Here is a 26,292-nt window from a genome sequence, read left to right as displayed (position 1 = left end):
GCATAGATGCAGGTGGGTAGTCTTAGAGCAAGATCTGCCTACATTGATTTATTCTTTACAGCTTTGAATATCTAAACTAGATTCATTTCAACCATTTTTACTTTTTCTCCCACAGACTGTTGTTGTTGTTGACTTCACATATAGCATATTGTCATATGCTTGTTTTAATTTCAGTTTGAATCTGGAAAAACGTTATTCATTAGTTACTTACAACTGAAATACAATCAGTTATAAACTGCTTAAAATGAGGGCCTCCCCGGTGGCGCAGCGGTTGAGTGCTGGGCTGCTAAGCTGCCTGCAGCCTCTACGGCGCTAGGTTTGATCCCTGGCCACCGGCCAGGGTCCCACATGGCACGCAGACCTCTCCTGCCGCGCCCGCTGCTCCCCTCAGCAGTGTACTTCGGTCCTTCTGCCTGATCTGCTCCCCACTCTGGCTCTGGTGAATTCTCTCACCCTCCTGTGCTTCTGACTGTACCCAGTGCTTGTATAAATAAATAAATAAATCTTTAAAAAAATAAAATAAAATAAACTGCTAAAAATGAAAGGTGATTTTCCCCCCACCCCTAGTATCAACTCATCCTTTCAGATGAGACATGAGATCACATGAGGAACTATTGGCTTCAGACAGGAAAAAAAAAAGACAAGAAAGATGCATTACTTGTATAATGTGTTCTTTCTAATAAATCTTTTTTCCCTGAGTATCTAGACTATTGTTGTTTTGGGCAAATAGTTCATTTTAATCCAAGTAGAGGCTTGGCAGTCACTGATAGAAGCAAATATCTGCCTGCCTGTAATATTCCTAAGAATTGCTTATAGTTTCTTTTCAACAGAAACCTAAACAGGCAGGGTGAGGGTCAAATGAAAAGGAAGCAGTAGATTCCAGTTTAGTGCTGGTAATTTGTACTTAATTTTAACTAGTGTACAATGAATAGGAAGAGAAAAACACTGTTTACCCAAACTTCCAAAAACTTCTCTACTAATAAGAAAAAGTTAACAGATGCTCATGGTCAGCCCCTAAGATAGTTTTCTGAAACTTCTTCCATCTCTTCTTTCCTCCTAGAGTACACAAGAGATGTCTTATATCTAATTATTTGTGAATTTTAAGATTGTAATGAGATGACCATTACAAGTTCTGTATAACTAAATAATTCCCTTTTAATTTCCAGAGACAAGCATATGTTAAGAACTAGCATTCAAGATGAGTCATCTCATCAACTTCTACTTTCTTTTGACAGAAGATTTGCTATACTAATTGGTGGCTCAAGTTTTCAAGTCTTAATCCATTTCCTTCCTTCTCATCTTCCTGTTTCACAACCCTCTTCCTTCCTAGATAGTAGCATATTTCTTTTCTCTTTTTGAAATTTGAAACAAAGCAGAGCCCTTTATTTCCTTAGTTTGAGTTGCTGTAGAACTTGAGCTCATCAGAATGTCTAACTAATAATTCTAACAAGTTATTTCATTAGGTTCCAGGTTTTTCATTTTCTGACAGGTACTAAATATTATAACTTCAGTCTAAACAATTTTGTCCCATAATCAGTTTTATCTCATATTTATCATGGTGATAGATTTTATTTTCACCATTTTACAGAAAAAAATGAAGAAAACTATGACTTGGATAAGTTTAAAGACTTAGTAACATGCTGGGTGCTCTATCATATTGAAATGTTTATATTCTATTCTCTCTGGCATTTTTTATCATGTTTTTCATGCTTTCCCTTCAATTGTGGATTTCTTAGGTCATCTCCATCTGACCATCCTATTCAAAATTACACCTTTACTACCACCCCTATTGTATAGTTTTTGTCTCCTCCCATTGGAATATGAGCTTAATGAGAGTCCAGAATATTATCAGTTTGATTCACTGTTGTATTCTTTATTCCTACAATGGTGTTTGCCATGTAGTAAATAGGTAGTAACTGTTTCTTGAATAATTGAACAAATGACCCACAATGTTCTTATCTTTGTGTTCTTCATTACCTTGATTATGGTAATTACCAGATTTATTTGGTTGAATTTAGTTGCTTTTAAATAAGAATTCTGATCTTTGGAAAATATTATGAATTTGTCTTTAATATTTTGTGTAAGCGAAAGATACATTGTTTTAAAAAATTAAGCTTTTTTTTTTTTTTTTAAAGATTTCTTTCTTTCTTTATACTAGCACTGGGTACAGTCAGAAGCGCGGGAGGGTGAGAGAATTCACCAGAGCCAGAGCGGGGAACAGAACAGGCAGACTGACGAACTACACTGCTGAGGGGAGCAGCGGGCACGGCAGGAGAGGTTTGTCGCACCATGTGGGACCCTCTCCAGGGGCCGGGGATCAAACCGGCACTGCAGAGGCTCCGGGCAGCTTCGCAGCCCAGCACTCAACCGCTGCGCCACCAGGGGAGGCCCCCAAAAATTAAGCATTATACAACTTTTTAATATACAACTTTTATTTATTAAGATTTATTTATGCATACAAGAGCTGGTATTTAGGCCAGACATGTGGGGGTAGGGGGGTGAAAGGATTCACCAGAGGGAGTAGGGAGCAAAACAGGCAGATCTACTGAAATACACTGCTGAGGAGAGCAGCAGGCGAGACAGGAAAGTTCTGCTGCACCATATTTAGCTCCCTGGCCAGGGATTGAACTCATGCTACTGTGGCTGTCGATAGCTTCATAGTGCTGTGACTTAACCCCTTGAACCACTAGGGAGGCCCCACAACTTTTATTTTCGTACAATTTTTTTCTTAAACTTACTCATATTTTTCAGTATTTTCAATATTCATATTTTTGAAATAACAGATCTGCCACTTGCCACAAACACTTGCATTTGAAACATCTGTAAAAGAAAGAAAGCTTTTAGATTTTTTTTTTCAGTTTAGAAGTATTACCAGTTGATAACATGGAAGCAATATTAAAAGTAATTTATGTCACAACTTCTTTGGAAAATTGTCACTATCTACTAAAGTTAAATATGAGAATAATAATAATAGAACTGTTTGCACATTACACATTGGAGTATGCAAATTTCTCACTTGTCAATTGCAGTCGTCATTTTTGCCAGTCATACCTTTACTTAATTTTTTTAAATTTCAATTGCTGAATTTTTTTCAAAAACCTGATATATAATTGGGCCCCCCTGGTAGAGGCAAAGTGGCCATAAGTACATCCCTATCAATAATTGCTTTAAATGTAAATGAACTAAATTTTCCAATCAAAAGACATAGAATAGGCTGAAGGAAAAAAAAAAAGCAAGACCATATTACGTGCTGTCTCTAAGAGATTCATTTCAGCTTTCAACACTCACAAAAACTGGAAGTGATGGAATGGAAAAAGAAATACCAGGCAAATGGAAACCAAAAGCAAGGTGGGATAGTTATATCACACAAAAAGTGTAATAAAAGACAAATAAGGTCATTATAATGATGTGATAAAAGGGCCAAGCAGGGAATATAACATTTATGAATATTTCTGCACCCAACACAGAGCCCTTAAAATATATAAAGCAAATTTTAACAAATCAAAAAGGACAAATAGACAGCAATATCATAATTATAAGAGGCTTTGATACCACATTTTCATCAATAGATTATCTAGACAGAGAATCTGTGAAGTATAAAATGTAAATGACACATTAGAGCAGATGGACTTAACAAATATTTACAGAACATTCTACCTAACATCAGCAGCATACACATTCTTCTCAGGGACACAGGAAGATTCTCCAAGTCAGATCATAGGATTGGTCCAAAAACAAGTCTCAATAAATTTAAGAAGTGTAAAGTTATATCAGGTGCTATTTGATCCCAATGGCATGAAATCACAAATTATTATATGAAGATAACTAGAAAACTTACAAGTTTATTGGGATTAAACTATGCTATTGAACAACCAACAGGTCAAAGAAGTAATCAAAAGAGAAATCAAAACACATCTTGAGACAAATAAAAATGGAAAACAGCATACCAGAACTTTGGGATGCGTAAGTTTTGTATATTTTGCATACTGCAAAAGCAGTATGAAGAGACAGGTTATAAAGGTAAACACATACATTAAGAAACAGGAAAGATTTCAAATAACCTAACTCCACACCAAGGAGAGTGGAAAAGGAAAAGAACAAATTAAGACCAAAGTTAATAGAAGAAAGGACCTAACAAATATCAGAGCAGAAATAAATGAAATAAACACTAAAAAGGCAATATAAACAAACATTCATCTAGATTTACCAAGAACAAAATGCAAATAAATTAAATTGGAAAAGAAAGGAGATATTATACTGATACTACAAAGAAATACAAAGAATTGTAAGACTGCTTTGAACAATTAAATGTCAACAAATTGTACAACCTAGAAGAAATGTATAAATTCCATGAAATATACAACACATCAAACTGATTCATGCATATATAATCTGAACAGATGAGTTATAATATTGAAGCAGGAATCAAAAACTTCTCAACTGGGAAAACCCATGACCAGATGGGTTCACAGCTGAATTTCACCAAATATTAAATAAGATTTAATACCAAACCTTCTCAAACTCTTCCAAAATGCTCAAGAGGAGACAATACTTCTAAACTCATTTAATGAGAGGAGCATTATCCTGATGCCAAATCTAGACAAAGACACTATAAGAAAAGATGATTAATTGGTGTTGAGGGTGGTGTAGTGACAAACATCTAAAAGGTTTGAAACTGTTCCCCTAAATATTATGTAGTGCTGTAAACCAATGCTATCTCAATAACAAGAAACAAAATTATAGACCAATAACCCTGATGAAAAAAATGCAAAAATTCTTGACAAAATATTACAAGCTAAATCCAACAGTACATTAAAAGGATCATACATTATCGTAAGTGGGATATATTCCAGGAATATAAGAATGGTTCAACACCTACAAATCAAATGTGATACACCACAATAAAATGAAGTATGAACATCAAAAGATAATTTCAATAGCTGTAGAAAAACATTTCATAAAATTCAACACCCATTCACAACAAAGTTCTCAAAATAGAGATAAAATACATCCAAATTGGAAAGAAGCAAATCTGTTTCTGCAGGTGAAATATTATATATAAAAAGCCCTAATGAATCCACCAAAAAACTGTTTGAACTAATAAGTAAATTTAGCAAAGTTGTAGTATACAAAATCAAAAAACAAAAATCAGTTGTTTAAATATGCCAATAGCAAAATATCGAAGAAATTTTGAAAGCAATTCCATTTACATTTGGAGCAAAAAGATGAATACCTAGAAAAATATTTAGGAAACAAAAGATATGTACACTGAAAACTGTAAGACACTGATAAGAAATTAAAGTCACAAATAAATGGAAAGATATTCTGTGCTCATGGATTAGAAGAACTGATAATATAAAAATGTTCAAGTGCCCAAAACAATCTACAGATTCAATGCAATCCTTATCAGAATTCTAATGCCATTTTTCACATAGTTCAATCCTTAAATTTGTATGGAAACAAAGGGAATCTTGAATAAGAAGAACAAAGTGGGAGGCATCATACTTCCTGATTTTAAGCAATAATACAAAATTATAGTAATCAAAACAGTATATGGAATTTAAATAAGGAATGATTTCACAGATACAGAGATCAGATTGGTTGGTAGAGGTGGGGAGGATGTATGAAATGGGTCAAGTGGTTAGAAGAAAGTCCTGGTGATTTTTTTTTTTCTTGTAGAAATGGGGTGTAGGTTACAGGTACGGAGGGCAGAGTGGGTGAGAGCATTCACTAGAGACCGAGCGGGGAGCAGAACAGGTGGATTTACTGAAATACATTGCTAAGGAGAGCAGCAGGCAAGACAGGAGAGGTTTGCTGAACCATACATGAGTCAGCTCCCTGATCAAGATGGAACTCAGGCTATAGTGATGACAACTCAGAGACTTAACCCCTAGGCCTCCAGGGAGGCCCAAATCTTAGTGATTTTATGAAATGTTTACAACACTGTATTCTGTATTTGAAAAGTTGCTAAGAGTATATCTTTAAAGTTCTCATTACAATATGCATACGGGAACTGGGGTACAGACAGGAGGTGTGGGCGTTAAGAGGATTCACCAGAGTCAGAGTGGGGAACAGGATGGGCAGATACACTGCTGAGGGGAACAGCTGGCGAGATAGGAGAAGTCTGCCGTGCCATGTGGGTCAGCTCCCTGGCTGGGAATCGAACTCATGTTGCAGTGGCTGCTGATAGCTTCATACTGCTAAGACTTAACCCCTTGCACCACCAAGGAGGCCCCCTATATTTTCTTCTATTTTATGGTTTCAGGTCTTATGTTCAGTTCTTTTATCCATTTTGAGTTGATTTCTGTGCATGATGTGAGGTAGTGGTCTAGTTGTGTTCTTTTGCTTATAGTGGTCCAGTTTTCTCAGCACCCTTATTGAACAAACTGTCCTTGTTCTATTGCATATTCTTTGCTCCTTTGTCAAAGATTATTGTCCATATATGTGTGGCTTTATTTCTGGACTTTTTATTTGGTTCCATTGGTCTATATGTCTGTTTTTGTTCCAGTTCCATACTGTTTTAATTATTATGGCTTTGTAGTATAGTTTGAAGTCTGGGAGTGTGATACCTCCATTCTACTTTGTTTTAGTCAGGAGAGCTTTGGCTATTTGGGGTTTTTTTTGTGGGTCCATATGAATTTCATCAATATTTATTCTATTTCTCTGAAGAATCATTGAGATTTTTTATTGGAATAGCATTAAATCTGTAAATTGCTTTTGGTAGACTGGCCATTTTGATCATGTTAATTCTTTCAATCCATGAGCAGGGGATGGATGTCTTTCCATTTCTTTGTGCCTTCTATTTCTTTTAACAATGGGGCCTTCACCTCTTTTGTTTGGTTTATTCCCAAGTATTTGATTTTTGTTTGTTTGTTTCAATTATAAAAGAGATGGCTTTCTTGATTTCTTCTTCTTCAGATTGATTGTTTGTAGACAGGAAGATTACTGATTTTTGTGTATTGCTTTGTCACAATCCTTTATTCCATCAAGTTAATACCTACATTTTCATGTATGCCTGAGTTCATTTCCTAATAACCACAATCTTCATCTCATAAATATGTTTGAGTGCATTAAAGAACAGAATAGATGATATATGTCTCTTGAAAATATACATGTTATTTAAAAGACTTCAAATGTGCAATATCAAAAATTGCAGTTTTATTAATTATGTTGAAATCAATAGAAAGATAAAACATTTTATTCACTTTGAATTCATGCTCTGTGGTTTTATTGAAAATAATTAATAAAGGGCCTTGAAAACAGATAGATTACATTTAAGAACTTTTTTTGTTGTCTTTAAAGGGAAAAAGACTACAGTTCCTATTAAGCTAATTGTACTCTTTAATTGTGTTACTGTGTAATAATTCATTATAGAAAATATTTAATTAGGGCCTCCCTGGTGGCACAGTGGTTGAGTGCTGGGTTGCGAAGCTGCCCGCAGCCTCTGCAGTGCTGGTTCGATCCCCAGCTGCCAGCGAGGGTCCCATATGGCGCGCAGACCTCTCCTGCTGTCCACTGCTCCCCTCAGCAGTGTATTTTGTCAGTCTGCCTGTTCTGCTCTCTGCTCTGGCTCTGGTGAATTCTCTCACCCTCCCGTGCTTCTGATTGTACCCAGTGCTTGTATAAATGAATGAATGAATGAATGAATAACATCTTTTTTAAAAAAAGAAAATATTTAATTACATGGTTATTAGGATATTTAGAACAAGTTATTTCAGAGTAATCATCAAAGTTCCTGAAGTAGCTTATAATATTATAAATCACTTATTACTATTTAATATCATTTCTTGTTAATAGACTTTTATTTGCTTGAGAAAACTTTCTTAACTAGGACACAGGAACTAGCAAGTCAATTTAAGTCAATTTAAGATAGTACAAGAACTTTGTTTTAACATAAATTCCCCTTATACACAAGGAACTATTATTTGAAATAGTTGCTATCTGGTTTTTAATATTGACTGTGGAGTCACTTCATTGCAAACCCAAAAGAACTTAGCTCAGCATAAGTTTTAACATCAAATGGGTTAGTTTGTGAAATTGCTGACCAGTTGCCATCACATTGATGGTAATTGGTCAGCGCAAAGTAACATAAGATTTCAACTAAATATATATTTCTCTTCAGTAATAATGCATTCACTTAAACATGCCTAGACACTTTCTGTTACTTTTAAAGCGGTCTTTTAATATGGTCACTTCTCATAAAAATGAAAAAAATTTACTGTTGCCATTTGAAGATAAATGTTATTTCACAATACTTCCTTCCAAGTTAACATTTTCAATCTCAAAAGTTAGTAGTTTGCAAGCTCATTATAATTATCATTACATTTTCTTTTCTCCCTTAATCATAAATCTCTTTCTTAGGAAAGAGGAATATTTATACTTTAAGGCTCTTTATGTTTTGTCTTTATTGATCCTTGAAATTCTTCATCTGTCTTTTTTTAGGAAAATGTTCCTAATGTCTCATACTTTCAGAAGAATGATTGGTTACATGCATAATCACTTTTGGTGGGAATGAGGAAGATAATTTTAATTACTTGTATCTTGTTTATATATGTGAAATGATTATAAATGATATATATGTGATATGATTACTAATTGTAAATGCATACTACTTCTGTAGATAGAACTAGAGAATGAAACATTGAATGAAACATTGCTCTCAGGCTCTTAAATTCAGAAATAGATTAACATGAAATGTGAATGCAGAGAAATGAAACTATGAAAAGGAATTTGGTTTTAGTTGTATGACTTTTTTGAAAAAAAAAAATGAAAGTAATAATTGAGGAAGTAATCACATTTAAACTGCCATACGGTATATACAAATATGTAAGAACCATTCAACGAAATACTAATTTTCTTGCATGTTTAACCTGAATATTGAATGCCTTTTGCACTGGTTTGTTAAACTGTCTCTTTATAATGTTTATTATTGTTGTACATCTTTTCTTGACTTATTTTATGGTCTAAAAAGAACAATAAATTTTGTTTAAAATGGTTCTTTTAAACTTTACTAAAAGGTGTTTTTTGTTTTCTGGTGTATCTATTTAAGTTAGGTTTGTTGTCAAATAATATAATACTATACCATTTTCTCTTTTAAAAACCAGCAGAAATATAAATATTTCTATGATAAGATAATATTACTTTTTTTTAAAGATTTATTTATTTATGCTTACAAGAGCTGGGGTGTAGGCCAGAGGTGCTGGGGGTGAGAGGATTCACCAGAGATAGAGTGCAAAGCAGAATAGGTGGGTCTATTGAAATAAACTGTTTAGGGGAGCAGCAGGCGAGACAGGGGAGATAGGGGGTGAGAGGATTCACCAGAGACAGTAGGGAGCAGAACAGGCGGATCTACTAAAATACACTGCTGAGGGGCAGGCGGGACAAGAGAGGTCTGCTTCATCATGTGGGTCACCTCCCTGGCCGAGAATCAAACTCGTGCTGCAGTGGCTGGCAATAGCTTCATAGTGCTGTATCTTAACCCCTTGCGCCACCATGGAGATCCCAGATAATATTACTTTAAAATCAGCGTATGATAGAACTGTCAAGTCATACAAATAATGTTTTCAATATGTTAATAAATCTTTAAAATCATATCAATAAGTTTTGAAAATATGACTTTAAAAGTGAATAAGCTTAAACAAAATATATTTGTGTTTATGAAATCTGGATATGAGTTATTTTACTATTGTTAAATAAAAGTTCATGGATTTCTTAATATATCAAATGTCATTTTAATTCCAAGAGTGTTGTGAAAGACCTGGAAAATAAATTATAGGAACTGAAAGTAGCATGGTCATTGTGAGTGTGTTAAAGCACACAATAAGATTTATGAAATCCATTTTTCAATATTAGTTGCAGACTTTTTAAAAAAGTAAAATTCCCCACTAAAAAAGATACTTAACCTGTTTTCCTTGTTAGTCATCCCAGCTAAAAATTAATTTTTAAAAAATGGTAAGAGGGTTCTACTTCACTTATTTGGCTAGAGTAACTCCTTTCACTCAAAGATCTTGAAGCACCCTTAAGGGTAATTGATGATGGGCACCCAGGCATCTGAAAGAACAAGGAGTTTATTTTCCTTTGTTCTTGTCTAGTTTTTGTTAAGAAGTTCTGCCCCAAAGGGATTGAAATGGCTCCTTACTTTCGGGATGTCTTAAAAAACATTCCTTGGACCTCTGTAAACTTAAATATCTTCAGTTGATCTGGATAATGTTTAATCACTTTTTCTTGATAGAAACCAGTTGGTATAATCATCGTTCTTTTCCAATTTGTGTTTGTGTATCTATACTAGAAAAATACCATTATTTTGAAATGATGGCACTATCATAGTAACTTGGTTAAATTAATATAAGATTCTAAAGTCTTGAAATTAAGAAAAAGGAAAACAGGAGACCAAACCTTCTAATCACTTTTGATCTTGTCTGCACCATTTTATGGAAAAAAAAAAAAAAAACCCTGATTTTATTTAATTTATATATAGAGGACTACCTAAATGCTGTGATAGGAAAATGTTCCTATGTCTGACTTGAATATATATATAGCATGTGTGGTCTTTAAAATTAGATTAGGATAGGTGTTTTTTTCCTTTGTTTTACTTTTTCTTGGCAATTAAGTACCATCTTACCTCTCATTAAAGTGGAAATGCTGTGAAGATGTCAGAAGTGTAAAGGGAGGCATTTTCCTGGGCTATATTAATTAAAACCTGGGGCCTCCCTGGTGGCCTAGGGGTTAAGTCTCAGCACTATCACCTCTATGCTTATATCCCCAGCCAGGGAGCTGGCCCACATATGGTGCAGCAGACCTCTCCTGTCTCATCCACTGCTGCCCTCAGTAGTGTGGTTAAGTAAATCCACCTGTTTTCTCTTGACTCTTGTCTCTGATGAATCCTCTTACCGCCCCATATCCCTGGCCTACAACCTACTTCATCTGTGCAAAAATAAATAAAATTTATAAAAAAAAAAAGACTCTTTTAAGTTTCTAATCTAATAAGTTGATATTTAAAAACTCAAAATGAACATTGCTCTTCATTTTGGCTTACTAGTTTTTTTTTTTTTTTTTTTTTTTTTTTAAATAGAGGCATGTTTTATTTATTTGTTTGTTTGTTTTGTTTTGGTTTATACATGCACTGGGTACAGTCAGAAGCGCCGGAGGGTGAGAGAATTCACCAGAGCCAGAGCAGAGAGCAGAGCAGGCAGAAGGACCTAAGTACACTGCTGAGGGGAGCAGCGGGCGGCAGGAGAGGTCTGCACGCCATGTGGGATCCTCCTCCGGTGGCCGGAGAGCAGCTGGGGAATCGAACCGGCGTCGCAAAGGCCGCGGGCAGCTTCACAACCCAGCGCTCAACCTCTGCGCCACGGGGGAGGCCCTTGGCTTACTAGTTTTTATCTAGTGTTTATAATGAGTTAATGATTTAGTAATTTAGGGATTATTTGTATAAATTGTTAAAAATAATTGGAACTTTTAAAAATAATTTGTTTTAAAGTGTAGAAGTATTTATTTCATTATTCTTAAAGTTTGAAATCAAAATAAGTATTTCACACCTAATGCAATAGATGTTATTCAAGAAAAAAATTAAATCTTTAATTAGAAATATGAATAAAAACTAAAATGTGCATGCCCATTTGCTGCAGTAGTTCAGTTGTTTTAAAAATATTAAATCTGGGCCTCCCTGGTGGCACAGAGGTTGAGCGCTGGGTTGCAAAGCTGCCGCAGCCTCTGCTGCGCGGGTTCAATCTCCGGCCCCCCACGGGGTGAGGGTCCCACATGGCGCACAGACCTCTCCTGCCACCTGTTGCTCCCCTCAGCAGTGTACTTTGTCAGTCTGCCTGCTCTGCTCTCTGCTCTGACTCTGGTGAATTTTCTCACCCTCCCACGCTTCTGACTTTGTACCCAGTGCCTGTATAAATAAATAAATAAATAAATCTTTAATAAATAAATAAATAAATAAAATATTAAATCTGACATAGTTGACTTAATAAATACATAAGGAAAACTTTTTTTGCAAATAAGTCACACAATTGCACCACAGAATTTAATGATTAACTTTTAGAAACTATATATTTGAACTTTGAAGTGTTTCTATTGATTGATTAATATCTTTTAAAATATGCCCCGGTGGTGCAGCGGTTGAGCGCTGAGTTGCAAAGCTGCCCGCAGCCTCTGCGGTGCTGGTTCGATCCTCGGCTGCTCCCCGGCCACTGGAGGAGGGTCCCGCATGGCGCGCAGACCTCTCCTGCCGCCCGCTGCTCCCCTCAGCAGTGTACTTCGGTCCTTCTGCCTGCTCTGCTCCCCGCTCTGGCTCTGGTGAATTCTCTCACCCTCCCGCGCTTCTGACTATACCCAGTGCTTGTATAAAGAAATAAATAAATCTTTAAAAAATAAATAAAATAAAATAAAAATGCCTCTCTGGTTTAATTCCTTTTATTTACCATCCTCAGCATGTGAGTAGGGGGAATTTTATGGTTTTGTTTTAGTTTTTTAATTTTAATTTCAGTATTCACTATGTGATTTGTTGTTATTTCAGTAAGAATACACAAATTCTCTTATCAATTAGAAAATGCTTTAATTCCTTTCCTATTTCATGAAGGAATCTTCTATCTTTTATGTTCTCAACTTCCAATAACGTTGTTGCCTATTAGAATGTTGAACTAAAGAGAGAAATGGAGTTTCTTTGATGTGAAGTTTTGAAAAGGCACATCAGCTAATACTGTAAAATTGTATCAGTTTTCATTGAAATTTGATTAGAGTACACATTGTTTTAAACTGGAAAATTACAAGTCAAATTTCAAATTAGGAATTTTAAGAAAAAGTATATATACATATATATAATAGTAGCATCAACATGCCAGAAGAATGAAACAATAGAAATTAGCTAGCAGCCAAATGCATGTTTCAGTTCAGGAGGCAACACAGTGAAATAAAAAGAGCACTGGTTTTCGGGCCTCCCTGGTGGCACAAGGGGTTAAGACGCAACCTATGAAGCAATCCGCAGCCAGTGCAGCACGAGTTCAATCCCCAGCCATGGAGTAACCCACATGGTGCAGCAGACCTCTCCTAACTTGCCTGCTGCTCCGCTCAGCAGTGTGTTTCAGTCAATCTGCCTGTTTTGTTCCCCAGTCTGTCTCTGGTGGATCCTCCCACCTCCCACGCCTCTGGCCTGTGCCCCAGTTCTTGTATGTATAAATAAATAAGTCTTAAAAAAAAAAAAAAAAGGATGCAACCTATATAGCTGTCCATAGCCTCTGCAGCACGAGTTCGATCACCCGGAAGGCCAGAGAGCAACCCACGTGGCACAGCAGACCTCCCCTGACTCGCCTGCTGCTCCCCTCAGCAGTGTACTTCAGTCAATCTGCCTGTTCTGTTCCCCACTCTGTCTCTGGTGAATCCTCTCACTCCCCGCCCCACACCTCTGGCCTGTATCCCAGCTCTTTTATGCATAAATAAATAAATCTTTTTGTTTTTTTTAAAAAGCACTGGTTTCACAGTCTGAAGAAGCTCTTCCACCTATACCTCAGGGTTATTGAAAGTCTCAAATATAAAGCCAGCTTAAATTGTACAAGCATTGTATTATTTTGCTTTGGGGAGTAATAAATGCTTGGTTATTGGCACATAATAATTTCCTACCCTAATACTAATCAAAGAAGACATCTGACAAGTTATAGAAGGAAAGAGAAAGAGATAGATGTAAGTTAACCAGTATTTCCAAAAGAATGAGTTGGTTCATGGCTCGTTTATAACTTTTTTTTAATCCTTAGAGATCATCCAAATAGAATTCAAAAAACAAAGTAACAATGTTTTGGTTTATTCTTGGAATGTGAAAGTTTACCTTTAAGGATGTAATGTTCTGTGAAGATTTTATTTGCATGTTTTCTAGTACAGACTGCCGATTTTTAAAAGTCATTTGTGAATCCATGCTCTTAGATTGTGAGATGTTTTAATTCTGTAAAGAGCCATACTTCCTTCTTCATTGTACTTTTCATTAATCTTTTGATATCCTTCTTTTTTACAGGACTTTGCCTCTCGAGCTAAACTGGCAGTTCAAAACCTAGTACAGAAGGTTGGATTTTTTGGAATTTTGGCCTGTGCTTCAGTAAGTATGTTAAAAGTGAGACATTCCAATAAATGGTAGACTTATATTTTGATTGATTGTTTTTAAAGATACACTCCCAAATGAACAAAAGTGATACCACTTTTAAGGGGTATCTGATTTTATTAAACATTGATCTTACTAATCAGTTGAGCTGTTTTCTGTTAGATGTGTTCATATCTTGTTTATTGATTTCTAGACATTTCATCGTGCATTGATGACTTCAGATCGAAATGACTTGATTCCATAGGAACAATAAGAGACAAAAATCCATCCTTCTTGTAAAGGATTTATAATGTAGTGTTATTTAACAAGTAACAATGACTTCATTCTTTACAGAATTATAGACAGGTAGTGTTTTCCAAAGTTTCAAGCTTTGGTTACAAGGAAGAATTCATATAAACCCCTGTGTAAGTGACATTAATCTAGGAAGATGGCAAAGTTAGGGACATCTTTGACTACAGGGAACTAAGAACCCATTTAGGTCGAAAACTTAGTTAATGTCTCAACTTGTAGAATTTGTGAAATTGACAGTTCTTGATAAGTTATTTATCCTAATCCTTTTCTAATTTAGTAGACCCACATATATTTGAGAGAGAGTATTATGATGGAAGTTTTTACTGAAAACCTATACACAATTATTGGTAATTTGATAGTATTTTTGATGAGAATTATTAAGCACCTTGTTGATATGATACAAGTAGTCATTATAACTAAAATTCACAAGATGATCTTTTACAGATACATTACTGTTTTATCTACTGTGTACTAGAACATGAAGATACCCCTTCTCACCATTTAGCATATGGCCAAAATAGGATGTTGGTGCCAAAATTTCAAATATGATGTCAACATTCTAGAGCTATTCTAAAATAAGATATTCAGGGCCTCCCCTGGTGGTGCAGCGGTTGAGCGCTGGGCTGCAAAGCTGCCCCAGATCCTCTGCAGCGCTAGTTCGATCCCCGGCCACCGGCGAGGGTCCCACATGGCACGCAGACCTCTCCTGCCGCCCGCTGTTACCCTCAGCAGTGTATTTCATCAGCCTGTCTGTTCTGTTCCCCGCTCTGGCTCTGGTGAATTCTCTTACCCTCCCATGCTTCTGACTGTACCCAGTGCGTGCATAAATAAATAAATAAATAAATAAATAAATAAATAAATAAATAAATATTAAATTAATAAATAAATAAAATAAGATGTTCAGCCATCTAAAATAAGCCTGAAATTACTATCTGTTGAGCCTGGCTATTCTAGAAATTTTTATAATTAACTTTCCTCTTTAATATAGAAGTTATTTTTTGCAATGTTGATCTCAACTATTTGAGCAATTTATTGGTGCTGTATGTATATAGTATGATATAATGGAAAGAAAATAGCTTACTGGGACTTCTAAACCAGTTTTACCTGTTTTTGCCAATATTTGCCTAGTAGCAGTGTAATCTCAGTCAAGTTACCATCTTTGAGCCCTATTCTTACAATTTTTTTAAGGTTTTATTTAGTTTTTATTGAGGTACTTTTACAACATTGTCACTTTCTAATTTTTAAAATGGGGCAATAAGATCCTCACGAAAAGGCTGATATATTTAAGATGATAAACTGATAACACAATGCCTACAACATTAAAGCTCAACCATTTCTTGTTTCTCATCAGCTTTGTATCCACTACTACACACTTGGAGTAAAGAAGTGAGGCATATGTTCCTTTTCCTTAAGAATTTTGAAGTCTAGTGAAGGAGATAAATAAAAGGTGCTGTGAAGTCCAGAAGAATGAAATTAAGCCGAAAGAGTTACTGAGCAATAATGTCCTTAGTTTATGTTCTGGGTTAAATTCGGGGTTTTATGTTATTTATACTGAAGAAGTTGCTTACCCTGTCTGTCTCATATTTTTCATCTGTGAAATGGTTATAATAACATTGTATAGCGTTGTTTTAGGGATTGAGTAAGCTGATGTTGAAATCTTCGAAAAGTACCTACAGATCAAAGCTTCAATAAAAGTTAGCTTTCAGTATTCCTGGAAGAAATACAAATACTTTTGATTTATTGTTTTTTAAATTATATTCTTGGACACATCTATGCTTATGTCCTAACTACTAAGAATTCACTTTTTTTTTTTGAAGAAATATTTTTATCTTTGTTCAGGAGACTCATAGTTGAATTCCACATGGAATTATCAGATATATGCTTGGAAATTATCCCATCATTGTTTTCTGGAAAAATTCATTTTTATACCAACTGGTCTTCTTTATATTTGAGTAGGCATAATCAGTATTAATATAAATTGACAGATCAATTTGGGCTTCTAAAACTTTTCTAGAGATTTTTAACACATATTTATGCATACTTTATGTAAGGTAAAAAGAAGCTTGTTATTTATTTTGTTGTTAACACAAAAACTAAGATAAAACTTAGTGAGGGAAAAAAATCTCAAAATTTCTTAAGAGTTATTTTAATTCTAATCTTATTTTTATGTACTTAATTAGTAGTTGATAAAATAATTAGTGAAAAGCACCTGTAACAATAGTCATTGATTGTGCTCTTCTTAGAGTATCCAACATAGACTGAGATGTCCAAAATATTATAAAATTCTAATTATTTTCTATTCTGACTTAAATATCTTATATATGTTAAATTAATTTACATTTCGACATGAATTGAAGTATGATAATAAAATAAAACAATTAGAATTGTAATGTATGGGGTTGTGAGGGTCACATGAGAAAATTCAAGAACTGACAGATCTAAGTCTGTGCAGGTGATATTGTTATTATATGGTTGTGATAACCATGTAAATAACCGAAATGAAGTTACATAAAACATTTGAATTTAGATGAGAAAAACAAAACTGAGTTATTGAATTCAAGTGTTATTTACAAAAGCACATTTGAATTCTAATTTAGTCATGGCATTATTTTTTTTTTTTTAAAGATTTATTTATACAAGCACTGGGTATAGTCAGAAGTGCAGGAGGGTGAGAGGATTCACCAGAGCCAGAGCGGGGAGTAGAACAGGCAGAAGGACCGAAGTACACTGCTGAGGGGAACAGTGGGCGGCAGGAGAGGTGTGCGCACCATGTGGGACCCTTGCCCGGCAGCCGGGGATTGAACCTGCCCTGCAGAGGCTGCAGGCAGCTTCGCAGCCCAGCGCTCAACCGCTGCACCACCAGGGGAGGCCCAGTCATGGAATTATTTTTAAAAGAACATATTGACAAATATTTTTTAAACAACTGAACTTTGAAATTTTGAATGTGAAATTGACATAAATGATTAAATTTAATTGGCTTAAGTGGTTCAGCCAACAGCCATAAGGGAGAAAAATTGGTGAAGTGCTCAAAAACCGTGGTTTCTTTGTATTTTTACATGAAATTGTCTTTAGCATTCCTGAAATGTGGGTATGTTTTGAAAAGGTATTTGTTGTAAAACTGTTATCTGGGATTGAGTATTCAAAGCATGTGAATCTGTGTTCTGATGTGTCCACACTTGATTATGTTGAGAAATAAAAGCACAGATTCAATATCAGACTCAATTTATAGACATTTTAAAATACTTGCCTAACATGAGCTGTCTAGTGCTGATCAAGGAACGCTTATCTCTTTCCAGTGTAAGCAGGCATAAAACAGAATTCTGCATGTATTTATTTATTTGTGCTAAAACTAAAGTGTTCTTTGGATTGTATATGGAAGTCTCATCAAAAGAAATTTCTTCTTTTATAGATTCCAAATCCACTGTTTGATCTGGCTGGAATAACTTGTGGACACTTTCTTGTACCTTTTTGGACTTTCTTTGGTGCAACCCTGATTGGAAAAGCAATAATTAAAATGCATATCCAGGTAATTATACCCTCTAATTCCTTACCTAATGATGATGAGTCCTTTAAAACATATTTCTCTTGTTTATTCTAAAGCAAGTTGTAAAGATTTTGCCTCTGTTTCATTTGGTTGGTAGGTTGCTTAGGTATTCAGCCATGAACATCATTTGGAGGTTAGTAAATTTCAGGCAGTTTTCTCCATCCCTATTAAAAAATTGTGGCCTCCCCTTTATTTTTCTCATTGTTTTCTTTATTCTTTCTTTCCTTTCCTTTTGTTCTTTCTTAATTTCACTCTTTGCCTTATGAAAGTGTTTATTCAAGACTTACCCAACAAAAATAATGTTCCTATATAGGAAAATGCCCATTATTTTCACACACGATAGAAAAATATTTCTTTACTGACCACTGCCTTTCATTAATTCTGTTGTTGTTGTTGTTTTACACTATAGTGATGTTATTAGAGATGTAAGAGCCTGCTAGCCTTCAAAGACTTCACGAAATCTTTAATAGTGCACATGTGTGTGTGCTCATGTATGTGTATAGGAAAGAGGCTGAGCACTGAAATGAGAGGAGATGAATACATGCTTCCAGGACTATTCTGTGAATTATTTCTTCTAAGGACAAATGTCACTGGAGTAAATTAAATTAACCAGGAATGAATTTTAATCAGTGAAGTTTGCAACAAAGAGACATTGGCCTCTTTGGAAAAGTAAGAACCTAATTAGTGGTATCTATGCCCTGGTATGATTCTTTAATAATAAAAAGCACATCGATTTCCCAAGTTTCTTCTACCTCCAGGGATGAATTTATTGAGACTACTCTCCTGCCATGTTAATCATTCAGAATTTTAAGGATGTGTTTTTCTCCCTTCAAGGAATATATTTCCTTCCCCATACAGTAAGTTTATTCAGTGAGCATAGGTTTTTTTAATGTTAATGGTGCTAATCACTTTGGTAAAGATGTAAAACACTATAACAAGATTTTTTAAATAATAAAATATTGTGGTGAGTAAATAAATTATTTTGCAGGGTACCTGAGGTCATTTTTTTCTTTTAATCATTCTTGTTCTTTTTGAGGGAAAGGGGAAGTTACCATTTAACTTTCCTGCAGTACTTTGAAACTATTAATAGCTAAGGAACAATAGCAGGTTATTACTGATAGCATCTTCTCTAGGAGTTCATAAGCTTCTCTACATAGCATCTGCTCTATGTAGTAACTTTCTATATATTATACTTTAATAGTGAAATTTATTCTGCTGAAAGTACTCTGTAATGGTTGTGTACTTACTGAGCCTTTCATTACAGAATATTCAAAACTAATCTATTTTTAAACTGTTTCAGAAGATATTTTCAAGTTACAGTAATGTTAATTTTTTATTTAGCACTTCACACCTTAAAGCATTTATTGTATGTGATCTGATTTAGTTACTGTAATCCTGGGATATATAAATTGCTACTCCCATTTTGTAACTGCCAATTTAGAGAAGTTAATCAGTAATAGTTGCCTAAGAAAGGACAGCTGGAATTTGATCCCAAGTCTTTCAGCTTCAAGTTCAGTGTTCTTTCCATTCTTTTACCCACCCTTCTGAACTATAAGTTATTTATATGATTAAGAAACTGAATTGTTTAATGCCTGCTATTTATAAAGACGTGCCAGGCAGTTTGCATTGGTTATCTCAGAACAGTGTTGTGAGGTGGTAACTATCGAAGTTTCATAAATGGTGGAAATGAATGTTAGGAAGATAAAACACTTACCTAAAGCCCTGCAATGCAAACCAAGCTCTAAAATGTTGAAACTCATCCCGTATGTCTGTAGATGAAAAAAATATAAATAAAGCTAAAATCCATCTATGTTACTGAAAGGAAAGCATCTGAGTTCCATCACTGAACCTAGATGTTTGTTATGTTGCATTGTATCATAGAGACGTTCTTTCTAAAAGCATGTCACTTGATGTACATCCAGATGTAGCTTGGGGTAACAAACATTTCTCAGCCCTTGGGTAAGCAGTATTAATGAGTAATAAAAACATTTTAGCTATTTCTGAAATAACAAGGGGGAAACCCACACACAGATTTTTCTGAACTTATCTCCTCATTTTTCACAACTTAAACTAGACAACCTTCCTTGGTGAAAATATGTTGATATCTTGCTATCTATTAAACTTCCCCTAAAAAATCCAAATCAGCCAAACTAATAATAGTAGATTGCGATTTCCCCTTGCATTGGATAAGTTCAAGTCCAGTACCTGTAGAAAGACACTTAAAGACATTGCCTTTCTCCCGAATAATGAAGAAATAATGAAAAATCAGCAATACTCACTTTTACTCTTAATATGCCATATAATTATCATGTATATTCTTTATTGCTTCTCTAACTTCCCACCCACAACCACATGAACACACTGGAATATATATGCTTCAAGAGGACAGAGATTGGGCCTTCCCTGGTGGCGCAGCGATTGATCGCTGGGCTGCAAAGCTGCCCGCAGCCTCTACAGCACCGGTTCTATCCCTGGCCTCCAGCGAGGGTCCCATATGGCATGCAGGCCTCTCCTGCTGCGCCCACTGCTCCCCTCAGCAGTGTATTTCATCAGTCTGCCTGTTCTGTTCCCCGCTCTGGTTCTGGTGAATTCTCTCACCCTCCCGCACTTTTGACTGTACCCAGTGCTTGTATAAATAAATAAATAAATCTTTAAAAAAAAAAAAAAAAAAAGAACAGATTTTGTAGGCTTACTGAGGTATTAAAGTACCTAGAATCACATCTTGAATGTAGTGCTCACTCAGTAGATAAATCTAATTTAATAAATGAATCTAAGATTCTTTTTTCCATTGAAGGATCCTTCTTTTATAGATAGTTTCTTTGTTCTTTCTGCCATCAGTAGTTCCCACAATCCATCTTTTTTTTCCTTCCTACTCTACTCTTTTGTTTCCTCTGTATACATTGTTGAGTGGGTTGTGCCATTTGTTTATTTGGTAGAATCCTCACTCAGACCGCAAGCTTCAGGGATCTGAGACATATGTTCTTCTGTGTCTGACAGGTTTATGTCTTAACTCCACAGTGAATTTTCAAGCTGTTACATATTTAAAAAAAAAGTCTTATTTTGTTTTCAAGCAATGAAATTGTGTAATTATCTACGCATTGGCTCATTTTGAATGTTAGGAAATGATGGTAAGGAGAGCTCAGGGAGGTGAAATCACCAGGGACCAAAACCATTAGCCTGTTTCTTAGTAAAAACATTTACAGCTCCAATCATGTAACTGGCTTTTTGTATGGATACTGTGAGGACTCTTAAATATTGTTATTTCCTTCCCTCCCCTTTGGTACATGGACTAAAGTTATTTAACAATTAAAAACCATTAAAGGGCCTCCCTGGTGGCTCATCATGTTGAGCGCAGCACTGTGAAGCTGTCTGCAGCCTCTGCAGCACCAGTTCGATTCCCTGCCAACCAGGGAGATTCCGACATGGCGCAGCAGAACCTCTCCTGTCTCGCCCACTGCTCCCCTCAGCAGTGTTGTCGGCCCATCTGCCTGTTCTGCTCCCTGCTGTCTCTGGTGAATCCTCACACCCTCCCGCGACTCTGGCCTATACCCCAGCTCTTGTGTAAGTAAAATAAATCTTTTAAAGATTTTTTTTTTTTAATTTATGATTTATTTGTTTGTTTGTTTATACATGCACTGGGTACAGTCAGAAGCGCAGGAGGGTGACAGAATTCACCAGAGCCAGAGTGGGGAGCAGAACAGGCAGAAGGACTGAAGTACACTGCTGAGGGGAGCAGCGGGCGGCAGGAGAGATCTGCGTGCCATGTGGGACCCTCCTCTAGTGGCCGGGGAGCAGCCGGGGATCGAACCGGCACCGCAGAGGCCGTGGGCAGCTTCGCAACCCAGCGCTCAACCGATGCGCCACCGGGGAGGCCCAGTAAAATAAATCTTTAAAAATAAAAAGCATTAAAGTAAGGCCTTTCTAGTAGCCTAGGATACTCAGCACTTTCACTCTACAGCCTGAGTTCAATCCCCAGCCAGGGAGCTAACCCACATATGATATAGCAGACCGCTCCTGTCTTGCCTGCTGCTCCCCTCAGCAGTGTATTTCAGTAGATCCACCTGTTCTGCTCCCCACTGTGTCTCTAGGGAATCCTCTCACACATACACCCCCACCTCCCTCACCTCTGGCCTGGTCTCCAGTTCTTCTATGCATAAATAAATAAATGAATAAATAAAAATCTTTTAAAAAGCATTAAAGTGTTTGGAGAAAGAATCTAGAATTACTCATATTTAATCAAAGTATTATTAGTTCATTGAAAATAAATTTAATATTGCTTTTTTGAACTCTAGTTGAATTTTTATGGCTTTCCTTTCTCTGAACTTTTTTTTTTTTTTTAAAGATTTATTTATTTATTTATTTATTTATACAAGCACTGGGTATAGTCAGAAGCGCAGGAGGGTGAGAGAATTCACCAGAGCCAGAGCAGAGAACAGAACAGGCAGACTGACGAAATACACTGCTGAGGGGAGCAGCGGGCGGCAGGAGAGGTCTGCATGCCATGTGGGACCCTTGCCCGGTGGCCAGGGATCATACCGGTGCTGCAGAGGCTGCAGGCAGCTTTGCTACCCAGCGCTCAACCACTGTGCCACCAGGGAGGCCCCCTTTCTCTGAACTTTTATAGCACACTGTCTTCATCACTAAATGGCATTTATAGTTTTATCTTTATTCATATGTAGGTACTTACCATCTTTCTACTTATGTATAGGAAATTTTGTAAATTTCTTCAGGGTATTGAAGAAGTATCCTCATCTTTGTGTTCCCTAAAAATCTTATTAATTCCTGGGCCTCCCCTGGTGGCTCAGCGGTTGAGCGCTGGGTTGCGAGGCTGCCCGCAGCCTCTGCAATGCCAGTTCGATCCCCAGCCACCAGTGAGGGTCCCACCAAAAAAAAAAAATCTTTATTAATTCCTTATATTATTAATTATTAAGTACTTTTTATAGTATTTGTTGAATTCAGTTGAGAATATCTATTACTTGTTAGTCCTAAAGGCACATTATGTGTAAAGTAAGATATCAACATTTTTAGTTAATGGAGAGTAACTCTGTAAGAACAAATTGAAAATGCCCCAGTTGAGTCTACATCAAATTAAAGAGCTTCTGCACAGCAAAAGAGACAATAACAAAAACAAAGAGAAACCCCACCGACTGGGAGAACATTTTTGCACACAACACTAATGATAAAGGACTGATCACAAAAATTTACAAAGAGCTGATGAAACTCAACAAAAAAAATAATCCAGTCAAAAAATGGGCAGAAGAGCTAAAAAGATACTTCTCTGAAGAGGAAATGCAAATGGCCAACAGGCATATGAAAAAATGTTCAACATCACTTGTAATCAGGGAAATGCAAATCAAAACTACAATCTGACACCAGTGAGAATGGCACATATTAAAAAAACTAGCAGCAACGAATGTTGGCGAGGTTGTGGAGAAAAAGGAACTCTCCTGGACTGCTGGTGGGAGTGCAAACTGGTCCAACCACTATGGAGAGCTGTGTGGAGATTTCTGGACCTACTAAACATAGAGCTTCCACATAATCCATCAGTTGCACTCCTAGTTATTTACCCAAAAGACACAGAAACATCAATTCCAAAGAGCACCTGCACCCCTATGTTTATAGCAGCACTATTTACAATAGCTAAGCTTTGGAAACAACCCAAATGCCCAAAAATAGATGACTGGATCAAGAAGATGTGGTACATATACACCATGGAATATTACTTGGCATTCAAAAAAGATAAACACATGCAATTTGTAGCAACATGGATGGAGCTGGAAGGGATCATGCTCAGCGAAATAAGCCAGAAAGAAAAAGAAAAATACCGGATGGTCTCACTCATAGCAGGAATCTAGAAAACTTAGAGACCAGGAAAAAGAATAACTATAAGAAAGTAAAAATCAAAATCAACAAACAACTATGAACCAGAGACACTATGTGGGGGGGCGGGGCGGGGAAAGGAGATTTGGGGTCAAAATAAGGGGGTTGCAATTGTATGGGGAATATAAAAATAAAATTTAAATTTTAAAAAAATGAAAAGAAAATGCCCCAGTTGATAAAGATCCTCAATAACCTGTTGATGCCTTTACTTGTACTCCAAGCCTGAAAGTCCAAGCTCATTTGGAATCTGAGAATGGAACTTGCATGATACATCTATAAAAACTTTTCCTAAATGACAGTCTTATCAAGATCTTTTAGATTAACCATAGCCAGATCCCTGTCATTAGCTTTTATTTCAGTGGTGGAGATTATCTTGGAACCTAGGACTTTGGTTGTAACCACAATTCTAAGATCCCTAAGACACGGGGAATATCTACCCGGTCTTGGGTTTCATGATAATAATTTTTAGATAATCATATATCCTAGTAAGACTTGAGCCTCATCTTTCCTAGTGCCTAGGGAAAAACATCTTCAAAATACTAAGTAGGTGACAACTGCCTGTGAAACACCAGAGTTTTTGTTTTTTAAGAATTTTGAACATTATGGTAACAATCAGAACCTCATTTTTTTTTTTTTACTGTTATCAGAATTGTACATTTAAATTGGCTTTTGTGAAAAAGAAAATATTTTAACTGGTATTTTCTTTACAGAAAATCTTCGTTATAATAACATTCAGCAAACACATAGTGGAGCAGATGGTGGCTTTCATTGGGTAAGTAATTCTTTCAGGACTGATATTAATTTTGTCACTGTTTGAATGGGAGGAAATATATAAAAGACTTTATTGGGATAGAATTTGAAAGATAAAATCTTTTCCCTTCTTAACCTATAGCAAGGAAGGTTAAGCTCAGGTTATGCTTCTTTAATTTTAAGTCAGTCATACATCATGTCATATAATCTTGATTTATAAGAAGCTTTGGAGTTTGAGACTATAACTCCTCCAAAGAAGTAAAAAATTCCCTTTATCTAAAAAATGTGTTAGGGGCCTACTTGGTGGTACAAGGGGTTAAGTCTCAGCACTATGAAGCTATCAGCAGCCACTGCAGCACTAGTTTGATCCCCGGCCAGGGAGCTAACCTATATGGCACAGCAGATCTCTCCTGTCTCGCCTGCTGTGCCCCTCAGGAAGCCACTGTTAACCTTTCTAATTTCCAGCCAAGATGTGAAATGTCCTGTATGAAATTATTTTACAGTTTAATTAAAACTGGCTCATCAGTGATTTTTGTTTAAAGCTTTATTTAGTTTATGCATACAAGAGCCTGGGGTATAGGGCAGACGTAGGGGGGAGAGTGAAAGGATTTACCAGAGACAGAGTAGGGAGCAGAATAGGTGAATCTATTGAAATACACTGCCAAGGGGAGTAGCGGGCAAGACAGGAGAGATCTGCTGCATCATTTGGTTAGTTCCCTGGCCCTGGATGGAACTTGTACTGCAGTGGCTGCCAATAGCATCATAGTGCTGAGACTTAATCTCTTGCACCACCAGGGAGGCCCTTTTTTAGTTTTTATTTCATGAAAAGCATCATACTGTATGAAGTCTTTTGGGGTTTTTCATTTATCATATTATTGTTACTGTATTTTGCTAAAGATTTTTCATTTTGACTGCTATATATTTTTTCACTATGTAGTCTGTTCATCCACTGTCCCATTGAAACACATTTGGAATGTTTCCATGTTTTTGCTTGTTTGTTTTGCTGTTTTGAACAATGCTACTGTATTTCTTTCTTTCTTTTATTTAATTAATTAATTTATTTATTTATTTATTTATACAAGCACTGGGTACAGTCAGAAGCGCGGGAGGGTGAGTGAATTCACCAGAGCCAGAGCGGGGAGCAGAGCAGGCAGAAGGACCGAAGTACACTGCTGAGGGGAGCAGCGGGCGGCAGGAGAGGTCTGCGCGCCATGCGGGACCCTCCTCCGGTGGCCGGGGAGCAGCTGGGGATTGAAACAGCGCTGCAGGGGCTGCAGGCAGCTTCACAACCCAGCGCTCAACCGCTGGGCCACCGGGGAAGGCCCCGCTACTGTATTTCTTAGTGTAACATAGATAAGGATTATAAAAACCCTAAAAGTATGATGTAAGGGTTAACATAAAAGAGAGGAAAGATGCATCAAAAGGAGATTAGACATATGCAAGATAACTCGACTCTTAGTCTTGTCTACAGCCAAATTCAGGCAAATTCTCATCCCCAAGTGGAAGAGAGTTAGTGGTGACTGTTACACCTCTGGTGAGGTTTAGTGTTAATTTTACGCAAATTTGAATGGTATACTGATGACTGAAGGAAATATCCCTTTTCAAAGGACTTTTAATCTCAATTTAGTTATGGAGTAGCCAAGCTGAATTTGATACTTTATGTATGCTTTTGGCCTGTCGTATTTTTAGTACAGTGTGTCTTTTGTATGACAGCCCCAAGGTCCCATAGAGAATGTAA

General features: G+C 36.3%; 1 protein-coding gene and 1 non-coding gene across 3 annotated transcripts in view; one reads left to right on the top strand and one right to left on the bottom strand.

The window, feature by feature from the left end:
- VMP1 (vacuole membrane protein 1) overlaps positions 1–26,292 on the top strand; it is a 102,922-nt gene that overhangs the window by 64,976 nt on the left and 11,654 nt on the right. For both annotated transcript variants that reach the window (XM_037491873.2, XM_037491872.2), the window contains exons 8-10: positions 14,006–14,086; positions 17,790–17,906; positions 24,515–24,576. In XM_037491873.2, the coding sequence (XP_037347770.1) occupies positions 14,006–14,086; positions 17,790–17,906; positions 24,515–24,576 (260 nt within the window). The remainder of the gene's footprint in view (positions 1–14,005; positions 14,087–17,789; positions 17,907–24,514; positions 24,577–26,292) is intronic.
- On the bottom strand, positions 16,214–16,293 carry LOC119233190 (small nucleolar RNA SNORD121A). Its single transcript, XR_005122338.1, has one exon. It is a non-coding gene; the product is annotated as a small nucleolar RNA SNORD121A (small nucleolar RNA).

The sequence above is a fragment of the Talpa occidentalis genome, unplaced genomic scaffold (assembly GCF_014898055.3).
Source record: "Talpa occidentalis isolate TD23 unplaced genomic scaffold, MPIMG_talOcc4v2.1 talOcc4.7, whole genome shotgun sequence".
NCBI lineage: Eukaryota > Metazoa > Chordata > Mammalia > Eulipotyphla > Talpidae > Talpa > Talpa occidentalis.
The sequence above is the reverse complement of the archived record's forward strand: the minus strand, read 5'-3'. Positions and strand labels throughout refer to the sequence as shown.